At 41.8% G+C, this 17,953-nt stretch overlaps 1 protein-coding gene across 1 annotated transcript in view; it reads right to left on the bottom strand.

The window, feature by feature from the left end:
- Positions 1-246: 246 nt before the first annotated feature.
- Positions 247-17,953, bottom strand: part of THSD7B (thrombospondin type 1 domain containing 7B) — a 270,043-nt gene continuing 252,336 nt past the window's right edge. Inside the window, exons 21-28 of the mRNA XM_005433182.4 lie at positions 15,412-15,557; positions 10,417-10,576; positions 9,906-10,079; positions 9,721-9,816; positions 8,544-8,626; positions 6,784-6,976; positions 3,129-3,216; positions 247-1,385 (exon numbers count right to left, since the gene is read on the bottom strand). Coding sequence (XP_005433239.2) covers positions 1,304-1,385; positions 3,129-3,216; positions 6,784-6,976; positions 8,544-8,626; positions 9,721-9,816; positions 9,906-10,079; positions 10,417-10,576; positions 15,412-15,557 — 1,022 coding nt within the window. The 3' untranslated portion in view covers positions 247-1,303. The remainder of the gene's footprint in view (positions 1,386-3,128; positions 3,217-6,783; positions 6,977-8,543; positions 8,627-9,720; positions 9,817-9,905; positions 10,080-10,416; positions 10,577-15,411; positions 15,558-17,953) is intronic.

The raw sequence follows: 17,953 nt of genomic DNA, 5'->3' as shown, positions 1-17,953 counted from the left end.
TTCCCTCTCGTTATTGGAATAAGCAGCAGCATTGTGCTAAAAATAAGACCAAACATTCTCCAGATCTGCAATTATTCTCTCGCCCAGTACTTGTCTACAATATTTCTTCCACTAATCGCTACAGCACAAAATATGCCAGAATTGTTTGAAATCCAAGTCCAACCTCAGACACAGTAGAAGGCTAATAACGAATGCTGTTTACACACATTTAATTCAACATACCAGAAGCAATTTTCTCACTCTCTTTAGCATTTTATTTGCTTATAAATACAAGTCAATACCACAAGATGGCACTTTCTTACTTGTTACACACACTATTATAAACACTTACCCTCTTCAAATGTTCCCAGATGTTTACGACATGTAACTTCTCAGTGGTTTCCAAACATTTATAAAAGCAAGACCTTCTACAAACTGCCTTTGTGTTTGATGTATATTAAATGAGGTCAGGTAATTAAATTCAAAAAAAGAATTTATAAATATTTCAGATAAGAAAATTTAAATACAAAAGTGGAGTTTGTATTAATTAAACTGAATAACAATTTAAACTGGCCATAATGTATCTACATGGTTTAATTTAATTTAAAATACTTTTTAAACAATCAAATCCTATAGCCATTCACCAAAACATCTATCTACTCAACTCTTTAAAAAATATTCTTGGTTAAGAAACCACCTATGCTTTTTCATAACAATCCTTATTCTGTCCTGTAGGTGGAAATGAAGCAAAATCATATTCCAGACTAGAAAACAGGATAAGAAGGAAGAAACTTTAAAAAACCTAGTAACTTCAGACACTTCAGCTCATTCTTCCTTGCGTTTCTCAAAATACATGATCCGGTTTTAAAGTCTTTGAACGAAATGTAAACGCTAGAAAACTCATTGTTGAAATATGTGAAGAATAAAGAACGCTGCACTAATATAGTGCATAATGATGCTGTGTCAAACTTGTCATTTACAGTAAATGTCACATTTTCCTCAGGATTGTCATGCCTTTTTTTTTTTTTTTTTACTAATTCCTTTTGATGTTTGTAGATTCTCTTAGGTGTTTTTTTGATTCCCATTGCTCAACAGGAAGAGATGCATTTTGTGGTCTCTTCAGAAAAGTTTCACAAGATACAAGTCTTTGACTCCATTTTTTTTAATAGAGAGGTGGCAAAATTTTAAGCTTGCAATACTTCTGTTCTGTTCTGCCCGGTATATTACACATCAGGAGATTCCTCAAAAAACTGAGAAGTCTGAGAGTTCCAAAAAAGAAAGCAGTTAAGGCAGTCGATGTCTACATTTGGATTCCTTTTTTATGTTACATATCAATGTCTCCGTCATAGGCTAAGGTTAGAGGCTTCTGCTGCGGAGGAGTGCTTTGATGCTGCTTTGTTTTTTTGCTGCAAGAAAAATATTTCAAGAGACAAAATTATAAGCTGTAATAAGCTCAGAAACCTCACCAAAACTCAAATATCAACGAAAAATCAACTTCCCACCCCAGCTCTTTCATTTTGCAACTAGGTGACACTGCAGTACAAGTGACTGCGTCCCAGAAAAACCACACCGACCTGCTTGTGTATGGTGATGTGGTGCAGACATACAGCCTGCCGAAAACTGGCAGCCAGCTGTGCTCTTCTTCTGGAGAGGAAATAAAGTGTATTTGTCTCCCCTGTCTTCTCACAGCTGACAAAACAAGGAACACCTCGCAGAAAAATTGAAATGTGAACTGTCTATGAGTGGGATATTCTCATTTTTTTCTTTGGCATGGTATTGAAGTAACAATAATTATTATTGAGAAATACATTTCCTCACCAGCCTTCGAGTGATGGAAAACTACGTAATGTTATTCAAAAAGTCCTCTGTATGCTCCACGGTGAAGCCACAGAGAAACGGTAGCTGCATGGCTGGGAAAATAACTGCATTGCCTAAGCAGCGTCCAAATGGTGTTTTTTAAGCTTCTAACTGAAGTGAGAGACTGAGGGGAAGACTAAGAGAGTGAGAGAGAATAAACTGATTTGAGATGAAAAGGGCATCGATGCTGTCAGGCCACAGTTGTGATGCTCTGGTTGCCTGCCCTGATCTGACAGGGGCTGGGGCAACTTGCACGGTTAACGTTTGTAAAGCCCAAGCCAGCTCCATGGTCCTCAGGGATAGCTCTGGGCCTTGCAGGACACATGGACATTGGCCACTGCTCCCTTTGCATCCACTGAGATGCATCGATGGCAGAACCTTTCCAAATTTTCAAAGCAGAGAGCACATCACTAGCCTGGGGCAGCGGTTGCTTTGGAGGGCAGACGTCTCCCTGACCAGTAAAGCCCACACTGGTGTAGACCAGGGCTTCGGTACACCCAGTGCTCTACCAGCGGCTGGTAACAGCAGCCTTACCCACGGGACATATCTCCACCTGACATGTTCATCGCAAAAACCTATTTAGGGAATTCCTGAGCTGGAGCGTACATCCAGAACACCACAATTAACACCAGGAGACCCAATCTCCCGTGAACTGTTATGCCATCTTCAAATCCATTTATCTTCCTGGCACACACAGTCCCTGGCACCGTGTGAAAAATAAAATCTTTTGTTTATTTTAAACGATCATTTCATCAGATGCCTTCCACTTCTTATACTATGGGAAACAAAAATTCCCTAGCAGCCTTTTCTACTCCATTCATGATTTCATAGATCGCTTTTGTATTCCCATGTCAAAAATCATTTTCCAAATGAATGCCCCTATTCTATTTAGTCCTTCCTTGAGCAGAAGCCAGCTCCTCGATCCAATCAGCCTCCTCACCTTTTTTTTTCAGTTTTGCTTTATTTTTTTTTTTAAGAATACAATAAAAAGCCCTTTCTAATCCCAGCAGAAGTCTGCATAAATATAAGGGCCTATTGCTAACCAAAAAGAATCCTTTCCCTGCATGGTCACCATACCTCTTCACAACTACATCCGTTAGTATTTACAATTTGGAGCTTAAAACTACTCTGAGGCCAAATGAAGGCAGTTAGGTAATCCAAGCTCCATCCTTTCCTAAAGCCTTGAGGATTAAATCTCTGTAACACAGAACACTGTGATACATTTCGGATTGTTTAAATAAAAGCAAACTAGCTTTTATTTTATTGAAGGACAAAATACAGGTCATACTCACCACATCAGGTAGGATGTAAAAATCAGGAAAACTATGATGAGGAACCCGCCAGCTGATACTCCGTATACCCACATCTTCAGTTTACCATCTGTTGGAAGATGTGGAAAAAGGACAGGGGGAGAAAAGGGGAGAATAAAAAACCTTTATTCTAAAACACACAAATTCTTCAAAGATTAAGTAAAGAGAAAGCACACGAGCAAAATTAGTGGCGTCATTGCTGGGAAACACAGCAAGGTCAGGCTGGGAATAACCCATAAACCCCACATTTTTGACAGAAAAAAAAATTCCTGCAAAAATCAATCATTTTAAAGACAAAAATCATAACTTTGGTAAGGAGTGTAGATTTTTCTCAACGATAACTGAAAATGAACTCCTCATCTCAGCTTTCCAAAGCAGCATTATTTCATAACCTCTCCTCTGGCTGAGCTCCTGCAGTTCGTTACAGGCAGCCCGGGCTTACGGTGCGGCACAAGAAATACAACCTGGCCAGGCTCCTGCCTGTGGAAAGGAGCAGGGCACAAGATAATTGCAGTGCATTTGCCCCAGAGCGCCCGTGGCTGCTCTGGCAAAGGCAGCTCAATGTTGAGCTGACCCAGATAGAAGCGCAGGTAACACCCGATACGTTCAGCCTTATGAAAAGCGGACTGAGAAGGGATGGGATTGTTCTCTGTAAATACCTGGGGTCAACTGGGGTAAACACCAGTGAGCAAGCTACTTAGGGCTGAAAAACACTTGGGCAACAAACGGACATAAGTTCGGCTTAGAATAAAAACAAGAATACGCTTTGTAATAGTAAGAGGGATAAAGTTGTGCAAGAGCTTTCTAGTTGGGCCACAGGAGCCCAAGACACAGCGGGCTTTAAGACAAAGTAAGGCTCTTGACAGGACCGTTGGGGTTTCAAGGACAGAGGACCCCTGCAGGAACCCCTCCACGTACATGTGAGCTTGAGTGTGTTGAAACATATCCTTCTGACACAACATCCCAAAACACGTTATTTGGACAGGTCCTTAATTACAAGCTTTGCAATAGTAACAATAATAATTCTAAAAAGAGCAGCATTTCCATTTCTCACTCCGTTCTGGCTGTACAGCTTGCTCGGTGGGGAGAAGCAATAGCATTTTTCCCCATGCAGCAGTCGCCTGAGCTGATTCACATCAATAGAGCTGTTAATACATAGCGGAGGCAGGAATAGGAACCTGCCCGTGCTCACAGCCGTGGTTTGACATAGGCCATTTCAAACTCAGTCATGCGAGCGGGGAGTTACTTCACGGACAATCACCGAGCCTGTTTTACATTTTACGTTTGAATGATGAATTTTTTCAAAGGGAAACATACTTAATCAGATCCCATTCTTTCTCTTTTTTTCTTCCAGGCTTTGTGGAAAGGCTGAGTACCTCTCAGATTTTCTCTTCTCCTTGAAACACTTACAGCCTATCTCTCATGTGAGACAAACTTCATTTGTCAGGTCTGGGTTGGTTTGTTTTGTTTTTGGTTTTTTTTGTTTTTTGCTGAAGTCAGGGTATGAAATTTGTCACCCTCTCAACTGGAGATGCCCATGAAACATTCAGCAGTCCTGCAAAGGGACTGTCGCAGCCACAAAAAGGCATCCCACAGTGTCTTCTGTGAAGGCAGCCGGGCTCTCCACCCCCAACACAAAGGCATTGGACCATGTCATCCTACAATTTAAACACTGCTATTTAAATTGCTCTCAACTTGAAAAAAGTTCCTGTACCTGAACTCTGACCTCCCAGAGTGTTGTAAAGAAAGGAAAAACACAGCCTGATTCAAAATCAGCTCTGTGCACTCCTGCAGAGCATTTAGAAGAACAAAAACATCAGCCTCATTAAATCGTAATAAAATTTGTGTTCCAAACTGTAAACAGGAAGGGAAATAACAAATTAATTGGAGAAAGGCACGTATACTTTTACTGACAGATGTAAGTCCTTAGACGTACACAAATGTCAAGGACTATGGTACTGAAGGGCAGTAAATGCCATCCATACAGGGAGCATTCACCACAGACCTGCTATCAAGAGCCTAACTGGTAGGTAACAGCAGTTTACTGGCTCAGCTAGCAGTAATTACTGCAAACCCCCAGACTAATAAGCCTGACAGCCTGTTTAAGGGGAGTAATTACATATTTTGTCAAGAAGTTAGACAAAGGGCAGTGATTTCAAGAGCACCAGCCTTGAGCTGGGGTCTGAGGGGCACATACAGACCTAAGAGTTACCTGCAGGATGCCACGGGGTCGGTGATACACTTAGCACTCGTAGAACACATTTATACCTTTCCCATCTATTGTTTCTATAACACGTCTGCCCTAAAATTAAATAACACCATGTTCAGTAAAAGCTCCTTAGTCCCTATTTCTGTCTTGCAGTCCCTGGGGGAGAACTGGCTCACAGATGCTGCGCTGAGGTCAAGCCCACCAAAAGCTTTCAGGGCTGCAGCCTTGAATGCTGATTTAAAAAGAGGATTGCAGCATCCACCTGCACCTCTCTCCCTTTTTCTAACCCCGTAAAGGTACCAGCTGAAAAGATGACACCTAAGTAAGACAGCCTACAGAGGGGCATGGATGCTGACAAAAAGGCAATTAACCCCAAACCTGTGACTCAAACTGCTGCTGAACTGTGTGGGCTTCTGGATGACGGGTTTGATCAAAAAACAGCCAACTTTAAAAGGCTTTGGACCAAACTCTATGAGCTCAGAGACTATGAATGCAAAGGTTAACTACTGTATGCAAATCAAATATGTAAATGTAACATTCAAAGTGTGACCACATATATCAGACAGAATTATGGCTCCCTGAATCCCGTAACAGAACCTTTTGTTACATGTTTTCTGAAGTCTTGTGTTCATTACAAACTCATAGGAAACAAATGCAATGTCAGGTAATAGAAGAGGGGCAAGACTGCATTGCCAGTATTTTAGAATACGCCTTCACCTCACATTCTGAAGTCCTATTTGCATTTTAGAAATTTACTTTGAATAAATTAATCCTGCAAATAACAGCCAAAACGGTAATCAGCTATTACAGCTACAGCACCAGTCCTGTGAACCGGTCTGGCCACATCCAGTACATGGTTCCAACTGGGAAGCATTTTATAAGTGTGGAAGTCAAAGGTCCGCTTGGGATGCACTGATTTGGCACAGCAGCTTGCCTGCTTTTTGCCAGGTATTTTTTAATGTCTTAACTTCAACACTTTAAACGCTACATTTTCTACCCCCCCTTTTTTTTTTTAATATACTTTTGAAATATGGCAAGAAACAACCAATGTTTTCTTTAATGGAATCTTAAGTACTTTCTGCTCTGAATCTTCTGAAGCACTAGTGATCAATATCTTTCCTGGTCCAAACATATTAGTTCTAGAAACATTATCAGATAACAGTTCTAAGCATCCCCCCAATTCACATATGAGTATACTTTTGCAAAATATTATTGCTTCACTCTGTCTTTGCTATCTCTCAACATAAGAGATTGTGATTACTCTGTATAGGCACAAAGGAATGAAAGATGGCATGTGAGTTAGAAACTGGGAGGCTGCTCTGCAGCTCCCAGACACAATCTCTGATGTTACAATCTACAAAGCTTGTACCTTTCTTCTACAGAAATGCTGTAAAGACAATTTATTCCATTCATATTTAAGTTTTTCACCTGGATTAAAAGGTTGAATAGACCATCCTTTGAAAATGTCATGCATTTTTGAGTTGACAGGTTTATTTTTTCCAGCAATGGTCTTAACATCAGCTTTCTTATCTTCTAAAGCTGGTACCTTCATGCAGTAATCCAGGAAACCATTTGATCTCATTATTTCTGTATATCCTCGCTCGCAACCGCAGACTCCGCTCTAGGCGATAAAAGGGAATTCAGTATTAAACCAAACAGCATCTTCTCGCAGACCAGTGCAAATCATAGGCAAATTATGAACAAACTGCAAGGTACACCCTGCACGTTCGACTTCACCACCACCAAACCAACTAAACCAGAAACCAGTGCCTGCAAACCCATTTCAGTACAAAAAGCCAAAATATATTTGGGGAATTGGCTGAATAAAAAGTCAGTAATTACAGAAAAGCCCAACATATAAACATTTTCATTTCACAGGCATACGTGGCTTGATCCAAATTCCTCTTGTCAGTAACAATTTTCTCATTGACCTGCTGGGCATTAGAAGAAATGACAAGAAAGAATCCCACTTCAGACCCAAACTTTCCCCCACATACTTCCACTCTGGTATTTCAAAGGGCGACCTCAAAGCAAGCTTGCTTTCTTACAGCCAAATAGCCACTGGATCAGTCTAAGCATTTTCTTCAAGAGGTTTCTTAGAAGTCTGTGGTTTGCTAAAAAATATACTCCATTTTCTGAATTTCTACTTTAAAAGCATCTTTTTTAGATTGTTTTTCTTTGCTAATTATCTTATAATTACAATGACTGAGGGTCTGATACCCTGGGTTACCCTACAAACAGGCAACTGATTTACAATCTCTGTGATAAGAACTCCTGACATCAGTTTTGTTGCCACAACATCCCCCACTCATTGACAGACAGGATCTTGAGCTTTTTTGGACAAAAGGTGAAGTCTCAAGAGTTTTTATAGCTAATAAATTCATGCTTACCCATCATTTTTATATTCCTGTAGGCTCTGAGCACTCTCTTGACCACCCCCTCAGCAGCCCTGAATTGCACAAGAGCTAGTTTCCAATGGTAATTCCGCAGCTGAAGCTGAAAGCCCTGGAGGCTGTTTTCAAAATATAAATAGCTAAACCCCAGCTGCCCCTGGCTACTTTAAGGGTTCTGGGTTTTATGCTTCGTCACAGTACGGTAAGGCATTTTGGGAAGCTGTCAGTCTGGAGCTCGGAATGGCAGGAAGGGACATCTGTAACCTCTGGGTTCATGTTTGCTCAGAGGCAAGGAACTGGAAGGGGCTCCCCGATTCAGCAAGTGTTGCAGATGCTCAACATACAAGCAAAAAAGGTCACTTCCAGGTTTTTCTTTAGAAAGGAGTATGGAGACAGTGGGATCACACTGCTACAGTTTCCCTACCTCACAGGGGCTTTCTGTGTCCGTGGAAGAGCGGGAGACAGCATACTCTTTTATCTCCTCTCTTACCCAAGTTTTAAACAGCTCATTTTCTACAGGACAGTAAAATAGCATTCAATGAAAATTAAACCAAGAAGTTCAAAACCCCCTCTACAGAACACAAGCAAACTCGTAACACCACATAAACACAGCATCACTCATCTGTGCGGGTTTACGGTTTCCTTTCAGACTGAGATTCCCACATCTTCCTCGAGGTGGTACCAGGGACTCACTAAACTATTTTCTAGCTCCTGGAATGCGTTTAAGATACAGAAGCTAATTGAATAGATTTTGCAGCGTTAATTTCTCAAACATATTCTGCAGCAAGCCATTACCTGTGTGCAGTAGGAGAAGGGTTTTCTGCACGCTGGGCTGCAGTGCCGAACTTCTGCAGGTTTCGTCTGAAGAGCACACCCTCCTGTAAAAGAAAATAAATCCTGAGTGCCTTCAAGGGCATGTTTTAAAATGTTTTTGACTTGGATCACCACGGTGTACGAAGTGCTTGCTTGCTTATTCTTATATAGTTAAATACTAGTGTATTGAGTGCATTAGCATCCTATCTGTAGGCACTGCATTAATTAATTTGCCTTAACAAGGCAGGGAATTATTATCATACCCATCTTGTTAATGGAGAACACAGAGATACAGATTTAAGCAATTTGCCACAGGCCACATAGGAAGTTGGGGACAGAATCAGGAATTATGCAGATGATCTGTGTCCTCATTAATGTCCTATCTACACAAGACTATGTAATCCACGTAACACCTTTGCCCGTCCTCACTTGGGGAAGTCTGTGTTTCTATAGGAATAAAAACATGTTAATGAGTTCTTACCTATTCAGCAACTTTTGCCACATTAAAATTTTGTTATTATCTTAACTACTCATTATAAATAGAACTAGATGAGAAGATCTGCATTTTCATTTCCACTCTTTCCTCATTCACCCTGAGCATATTGAGAGCGACCCGACTGATATGCAAGCCCTACCGCCTTTGCCAATCTCTTGCGGAGCTTCAAAGCGCTGACCATGAATTTCCCTTTTCATCCCACGCAGGCAGAATTTGTAGGTCACGGCAACAGCAGGAATCTCACAGTTTGAGTGATTTGAGATTCCTGCGTGTTGAATAGAAGAAGAGGAGGTACAGAAGCTGGGCTCTCTACCACGCATGTGATGTTCTCTTCTGTTCTCCACAGTTACAGGAAGGTTGCACTAACAGCTGTGCAAGCCAGCCCAGGCAGCCCTTTTAGTATACGTACACTCATTTCTTCCCGTGACCAGCCCAACAGTAGGGGTAACTCGCCCAAATGCTCTTATGTCATACATGTATGATGTTGACCCAACAGCAAGGCTGGTGAGCTCCCGTCTGTCTTTCCTACACACTGATCTGAACTGAAATTCTGGCGGTGTTAGGAAGGATGCCCAACTTCTCTCTGAGCAAGTGATGCAGAAGAAGAAAAACCTGGATGGAAACTTTTCATTCGTAATCGTGCATGGCAATTTGTGGACATACCTGTGACATTTATTCCATCTGAGCGCTGACACCACACCGTGCGTCTGTTGTCCTGCCAAAGGCTGGTTTTCCACAGGTAATCGTAACACTTCCCTCCTGCAATATCAGTACCAGTTAGCCTTCATCGTGCAACAAAACCAGAATAAACTCTTGAATGGGAAGAAGCAGCACTGCAGCCATGCTACCTGAGCAAGGCCGTGTTTCCATCGCTTGTCCAGAGCAGCTCTCCTGGTTCTCCGGGGACTGGACAATAAACGCCCTGGATCGAGACTGGCGCCCTGTTGTCTCGAAGCTCCTACCATTGATGCAGGTGAGCTCACAGGAGCTCCACTCTGACCACTCTGTCAGGTGGCAGTCACCTGTGTATTGAAAGAATAAATTACGGGTTTTGCAAAGGAATCAGCCTTAAAGGGATAAGGACAACCTAAGCACACAACAGCTTTAATAGTGAAGTACCCCAGTGTATCGCCCAGTGGTATGCAATACTCTGATTTTCTGCTTTGTGGGGATCTCATTTTTTTCAAAAAACAAAAGAAGCCTTTTTCAGGGTATCCAGAAACAGCAGGCTGAGCATTTACCTGATCTGCTGAGGTACAAATTTTTACGATGGCTGACAGGACCCAGAGCTATGGAAGCATGTCCATCTCAGACAGTTATCACAGGCAGAAATGCACTATGGCTTTCCAAAGACTTTACCTGGGCAAGGCACAGAGCACGGTAACTGCAGCACACTCTCTTTCAAAGGCAGCTCACCACATAACGCATTTTCTACGGGTTTGGATGCAGCAGAAACAGATGCATCGTGCACTACACATGTGAGGTTGCGGACTTGCAGTCCATCTCCACACTGTCCACCCTACAAAATGACAGAAGGGAGCAGAGACACACATCACTGACGTTAGCAGATGACAGAAGAAACGCAGTTGATTCCACGTAAAAAGACTCCAAGGATACAAATTTGGTCTTTGGACTGCAATAGTATTGCCAGTTATAGGAAGACAGATGGAGTCCTCCTCTGCACATCTCTACAGATGACCAGAGGCAGGGGCAGAGCCACACAGAATATGTCATAACCAAAGCAAGAGAAGAGGTGAGTACCATAAAAAATGAATACCATCTTCAAGCCTTTCACTAGAGCTAGTGAATTTACTGATGCTTAATTAGTGCCCAGTTACATCAGCACAGACATTTTTGGCTTCTCTAAAGAGGCTAAGAGCAGAGCCTCCTGTCCATAATGATGGAATGGCCATTTCCACTCACCTTTGACAGTACAGCCCAATAGGAGCACTTAGGTGGAGGAGGCTCCAACTGACTCGTCAGCCCAGTTCTGAAACACTTAGTCATACACCAAGCTACCTGCTGAAGAAGACTTCTTTTATCAGAAAAAGCAATATTGTTTGGCTAAAGCGATGATCAAGGGCTCAGGGTGCTGTAAGAGCTGAAGCACTGAGAGTATTTCTAGAGGCTGAAATTGTTTCATTCACATCTGAAAAACAGAGCTGCAATGATGCTTGAGGTGTACATCTTAACCCTGCGTGATGCTTTATGAACATGCACCTGAAGCCTTGCCGAAACGGCACTTTACATAATTCAGCAAATGAATCTCAAGAAGGAGGATGAAACATTGTTTTTATATAACCAAGGGAAGTGCTCCTTTGGATCACTTGGCAGTGGATTCTTTTAAAATAATGGACTTCATCTGCAGAACAGAATGGCTCCTACTGAGTCCATCCATTCAGCAGTGGGCTTCCTAGCAGGAATCTCAGGATTGGCTCTCCTGCACACATCTGGTAGCTTTTTCATACGCTCCATCCCTTCTATTGCAGACCCACAATGAAATGGAAATAAGAGCATAAGTAGCTGGATTTAGAGCAGTTGCTAATCAAAAGCATCTTAGAGAAGTATTAGTGTAGATTTACTATATGCAGCCAGATTCCAAGTTTTTAACACCATGTTTCACATTAGTCAGTGTGTTACTTACTGTTCCAAATTACTCCTTCACCGCTGAAACCTCTATTGCGGTCTGAGATTAATGGTGTGTGAATAACTCATGCAGCTGTCAATTGTGTTAGAGCTCTTAGAAATGGCTGGTGGAAACAGAAGACAATGTGGAGAAAATTCTCAGGGGAAATGGGCACTAACCAAAGTGCAGTATATTCCCAGCAAAAAGTGGCTCAAGGAATGACTAAATGACTGGACAGGACAAAATAAGTTTTTCAAAAGCTGCTTATTCTTCTACAAAAAATTTGTTAGTAATTCTTTAGGTATCAACATATAAATAATTATATGAATATCATGATTTCAATAGGTGAAAACAATACATATTTCATTCTACTATCATGCAATATCAGAAATACATTTATATGTTTCAGTGTTTAGAATAAAAAATAAATAGGAAAAAATTTAGAAAATAAACAACTCTCAAACAAACCCAAAGATAAAGGTTCGCTTTTCAACAGTGGCTTCCATCTGCTTGCTTTCTTTCAAGACCAGTGATGTGTTTTTACAATCAACTGAACACAAAAGATAAAATGTCATCCTGTCATTTACAGGAGGAGATGTTTTTTCGTATATCTGGTAAGGTCATAAGCAATGCAGGAGCACCGCAATAACTTCCTTATCACCTTCAAAATTATTCATGTCCCCAAAATTATACATTTGGAGATCTAATTAAAAGGTGTGGGAATCAGTGGAAGTTTGCTGCAGTGATGGCACACTGAGAATGCAGGGAATAGCTGCTAATCAGAGGAGAACTGCCAAGGAAACGATCACATATTCAAGACTCAGAGGATCAAATCCATATTATAAATGCCTCTTCCTTGGAAGATATGATCGTCCGAGGCTTGCCTAGAACCAGGATTTGCCTCTTCAGTTATGAGCTCCTCGTAGGAAATATGTAGGTATTTGGCTTCCAGAGGGGATTCCCTCCATTTGGCTGCAAACATTTCTGCGCTGACCCTCCGGAGGATGCAGAACACACCCTGGGTTCCCTAAACACAGCCTGGAGGTATGGGCCCCTCCACAAGCACCCACATGGAGCCTCCACCTCTCAATCCCCTTGCCCTGACCAACCACTGGTAAAGTAAGGAGCAGGTTTACACCAAGACTGCATTTTGACAGCCAGGTATTTTTTGAATTTAGCAACAGGCTAACCTAAGGCAACACCTGCACAAACCTCTCACATACAACACAGATAAAACAGGAGATACCAATCCTAATGAGATACTTTGCCCAGACATGTCTTTTAGAAAAGTTTTTTCTTTTCAGCTTTTGCTGGGGTTCATGCGTGTTCACGATTATTTTAGGTAAAGTGTTGACTGGGCAATGCTTTCACAGGTTGATGAGCATTTAATCAGGTAAAAGTCTTCTCTAATGAGGAAGCGCTGAGTGACCACATTTAAGGGAGTGCTTTTAAAACACATTAGAAAGGAAAGGTTCTTAGCCTTTGAGGCAGCTAGTTCCTGATAACATCTGGCTACTGATATTCACTTTGTGGAAAAATTCTGAACAGTGTCAGCCACTGCTATTTTTTTTTTTTTTACACTAGTCAGAGTATATCAACTCCAGTAGGAAAATTATTAATGTAATGTAACCCTTTAAGGTTAGGTGTATTGACCATTTCCCAAATTCTGCACCCCTCCGAACGCCCCAGAAATGCCCCATGCCCACCAGAGGTGTGCCTGTGACGTGTGTGGTTACCTGGATGGCAATGCACTGATTTCTGTACTGTGAAATTCAGCCACACAGAACACCTAGCAGGCTGTTCCTAAACATGCAGAAATCTCTCATTATTCACGTGAAGTTTATTTAGCATAAAATAGCCCTTCTGCAATTAAGAAATGCAGTCTCAGTTATCTCATAATACAAGGTAAAATGATTTAGCCTTATAATTAATTGTCCTGTTTATATTATTACAGGAAGACACTTTAATAGTATGCATTTTGGTCTTACCATAGGATGCATTTACCTTATCTCACAAAGCATCCTTGAAAACAGGACTTCTGAAAGCTTTCTTTAGAAGGTAAGCTTAAGCTTCTTTTCCAGTAAAGCACAGGAATAAATCACCCTGTATTTATGAACTACATTTAATTCCTAAGCACCTCATTAAAGAGAAGTGAACACGAATAAAAATGGCTCCTCTCCAAAACAAAGCAAAGGGTAGAGAAACTACATCATGGTAATTTAAGGAGAGAAGCAGGCTCTATCTCACTGAAAGTGTGGGATGATATCTGGGTTAGGGAAGGTGTGATTGCTTGCTTGGAGCTGGAATTTAGCTGGGTTCTGGATGCACACACTTTTAATCTGCATGATGTGCTATTTATCTGGAGTATACAAAAGCTTTAATTCAGCTTCCCTAATAATTATCAGCTATGTTAGCTCCTACGGTTGAAGGTCTCTTCCCTATTGTTTAACAGAATTTGCTTGCATTAGCTGGAGAAAGCATAAGCTGATGGTACCATTTTGTTGTATTTATGTTATACGTAAATAAATATGAGTGCAGTACATACAAGGACCATATTCAAATCCCTAGCTGCAATGAGCTGTTGTTCAATATATAAAAACATTTCTCTTTCTCTGAACTTGGACTACCCAAAAACGATCATGCTCCAGATTTCATTTGTGAAAACCTGGGAAAATTCTGGGTGTCTATTCTGCCGCCCACAGTGTTCACTACACAGTCACCTACCGCGTCTAGAAACCATGCAGGTACTCAAGGCATTCGCAGGGTGGTGGAGGGCAGAGCAGAAAACACAAGTCTTTATGTGCATTACTGGCTTCAGTCCCCTACAGGGTATAATGTGGGGAAGCAGCCACAGATCTGTGCACAGGTCCTGTCCCCTGGAACCAGACATCCCACCACCATCTCAGCAAAGCCAGCTTTAAGCAGCTCAAGTGGACTTCGCTCTGCCCCAGAAACATCACTGCGAAAGACTCAGCTCTGCTTAAAACTGTGTTACCCACTAATACGTTTTAATGCTGGAAATGCGATTTAACAGATAAGGAGAGAGGGAAAAGAACAGAGGGGGAAAAAAAGGCACTTCAAGCCTGATGCAAGTCACTGGCAATGAAAAAATGACGGCTCCAGTGTCGAGCAGAGGTACTGAGCGTAGGTACAGCACATCACAACTGCACCCAGCCATTTCCAGAACACTGAAAAGATAGCCAGGCTAAGGAGAAAGAGAAACCATCACTTCACACAACAATTCACACCGCCGTACCAGAGACCTTGTGGGGAAAGACCTGCTACACAGTACTTAAAAAAAAAAAAACAACGGGGGGAAAAAAGGAAAGAAAAAAGCTAAAAAGGACTAAGCTCTCTTGAAATCTAGTGTATCTATTTTCTTGTAAAGAGTTATTTTATATAATTTAATTATAGGTCACCACGACTATGCCCACTCAAGCACGTTTACTCCATAAATCTCCTTTAATATATCTATAAGCTTGCAGTACTTGAACCCGTACTGCCATAAATCGCTGCTGATGGCTGGAAGACGAGGTACAGAGGTTTACCGCTGCTGAACTTCCCCTGCTTTCCTACGGATCTTACCAGCACCTTCAATAGCCACAAAGACAACTCCCACCCACCAACAGTGGCCTCCATCAATTCTGCCACGTAATGACGATTTTTGTTGTCGACCCTGGCCGCTCGGAAGGTGAGAAGCCCTCGGGGAGCGCTGGAGAAAGCCGTACCTGGACTCTGCAGGGAGACCACGGGCCCAGCAGCCAGCTGTAGCAGGGCTTCACTGGGCAGCTCCTGTGCTGGGTGAGCTGCTCTGGGCAGGGTCTGCCCTCGCCCGCTGCCCGCAGGACCACCGAGCGCCCACGCACCATCTGGCCTAGGCGAGGGGAGAAGACAGGACATGGTGAAGGAGACCAGAAGGAAGAAAGAAAGGCAGATTTTGTCATTTATCAGTATTCCTAGTTCATTTTCCAGCACTAAAATCTGTTTAAAAAGCAATTAATTGGGAAGACTATTTGGATAATATGGATGCAATTGCTAAGTCTAAGTGATGCAAGTCCCTGGTATTTTCAAACATTTTTTGAACACAGTTTTGTGTGTTTTCCAAATATCTTATTTGTTTATGCAACATATTTAAATACTTGACTAAATCCTGATTATTAAATATGACACAAAAATAATTCCTATGGCAGCATAATTTCGAACATTACACGTTCAATATGTTTCCAGAGATTTTTAACAAATGAAATTTTCTTTTTATGAGCAATTATGTGCATCTAATTTGAAAACTGCAAACACTGTAGTGGCTATTACCGTCCATAACCACTTCTGCCATTTCCATTAAAATCCTATTTATTATTGGTGCAAACTTCTTCAGCAACTGAATGGAAAAAGCAATTATGTTACTACTTTTGAAATAGTAAAAGTGAATATATTCATTAGTTACTGCAATTCCATTTCCGTCTCCTTTGCTGTCCATTTATGTCCAGGAATGTTTTCACTCAAAATGTTTCAATTAGAATCCCAGCTCCAATTAAAAAGAAAAGGGGGGGGGGGGGGGGGGGGGGGGGAAGCCTTTATGCAACGGGACGCAGAAGATTGTGCCAGGGATACAGTTTCTGCCTTGACTTTCAATAGGCGTGGATTTGAGAGGCAAGTAAAAAAAAATAAAAGTTCTGGGCAATAAGGGCACAGACATGCAAAAAGACAAGGCAAGCAGTAATTGCCAACTCACTGAAAAGGAAAGAGATAACACGTTGTGGCGGAGCTCTCCCATTTGGATCGCAGTCAGCTAGCTGCAGTCGTGAGCAGAGGGTAGCCCGGGGGGGAGCGAACACCCCCACAAAGTGGGGAGGCTGCGATATCCAGCCAGATCCTTCTCCCAGCTATTTATACACATGCTTTTTAATTAACGATACTGCAGCTGGGTTTGAGGTACATCTCTAATAACAGTCATCGCAACTGTCTACGGAGCAGCGTTTCCAAAAACATTTTAGCAAATAAAAATTAAAAGCAGACACACCTGAAAAAGCTACTGACAGATACCTTAGCAAGCTCTCTTCCCTTTACAATGCTGTTCCCTTGCTCTGACCCATTGAATTCCATTTTTAAGCCCATTTAAACCAATTTTAAGACTTCTTTCTTTACCAATTCTAATAACCTGGACCCAGGGAGTTTGTAACAGAAATGATGATAAAAGCTCTTATCCACAGGACTGTGCATTCAGCCATCATGGGATCAGATACATTAGGAGGTGGAAAAAAATCCTACCAGCTGAGAGGAAAGGTAAAAAACTCCTGCGGTTCACTGGGGGTCAGAGCAAGGGAAGCAAACCCCCGCAGCCTGCCGCTGGCAAACCTCACGCAGCACCCCCCTGCCCAATAGACCAAAATTCGCTGTTCCTGTCTCTCCAGCACTGGACCAGATTTGCCGGTTTCTTCTTAATTCTGAATGCTGAGGACTGGCAAGCAATGGAAAAGGCTCTTTGGGAAACCGCGGGAAGCCCGCGGCCGTGGGGTTTTCGGGATGCCCTGGGGCAGGCGGCTCACCCGCACCAGGGAGCTCTGCAGCCCCGCCAGACACGGGCTCCCAGCCCGGAAAAGGAGGTCTCCTAAGGTTAAAAAATCTGATTTCATTAGGAAGGACTTGCAAGCCTGAAGCATTCATCAAGCTATATTAATTAATGAAATAATTTCCTTTCATACACACTGTTTAACATCTTTCTAGCAAAATATAAATGGGAAGATCATTGAATAGAAAACACGATTATCCTTTTAAGAGGAATTAAAAACCGCTCTGTAATTATTTACATTTTATTTTCCTACAGCTGGCTATCCAATCCATTTAAACTCACTACGTTCACAATGGTCAGCTGGTGCTTGACTCATTTAGCCTTTCGCTTTCTTTGTATATTGTGAATAAGTCAAGAAAGAAAGAAATTCCACTGATATCTTTCTTTGCCCAAGCACTGTGGTGAGTTTTGGCAAGATCTGATTTCTTTTTCTCACTCCACAACATTATCTAGGTGCTCAGTTACCATCCAAGTAGCAGAAAAACTCCCTGTTTTTACTTTTTAAATACCTTATCCTTTGCTGCCTATAGAGAACAGAATCTCACCATGTCTGAAATTAATTTGCTTTCAATACAAACTCTGGAAGGGTCAAAGCAATCCTAGCTATTTCTTTAATTTCCCAGTGAATTTCCCAATGATTTGGCCACATCTCTGATTCCTTTGCTCTGCAGTGTTAAATGATACAAAGGTTAAGAGAGAAC

This window comes from Falco cherrug, chromosome 8 (assembly GCF_023634085.1).
Source record: "Falco cherrug isolate bFalChe1 chromosome 8, bFalChe1.pri, whole genome shotgun sequence".
Classification (NCBI taxonomy): domain Eukaryota; kingdom Metazoa; phylum Chordata; class Aves; order Falconiformes; family Falconidae; genus Falco; species Falco cherrug.
This window is presented reverse-complemented; position numbering and strand designations above follow the sequence as displayed.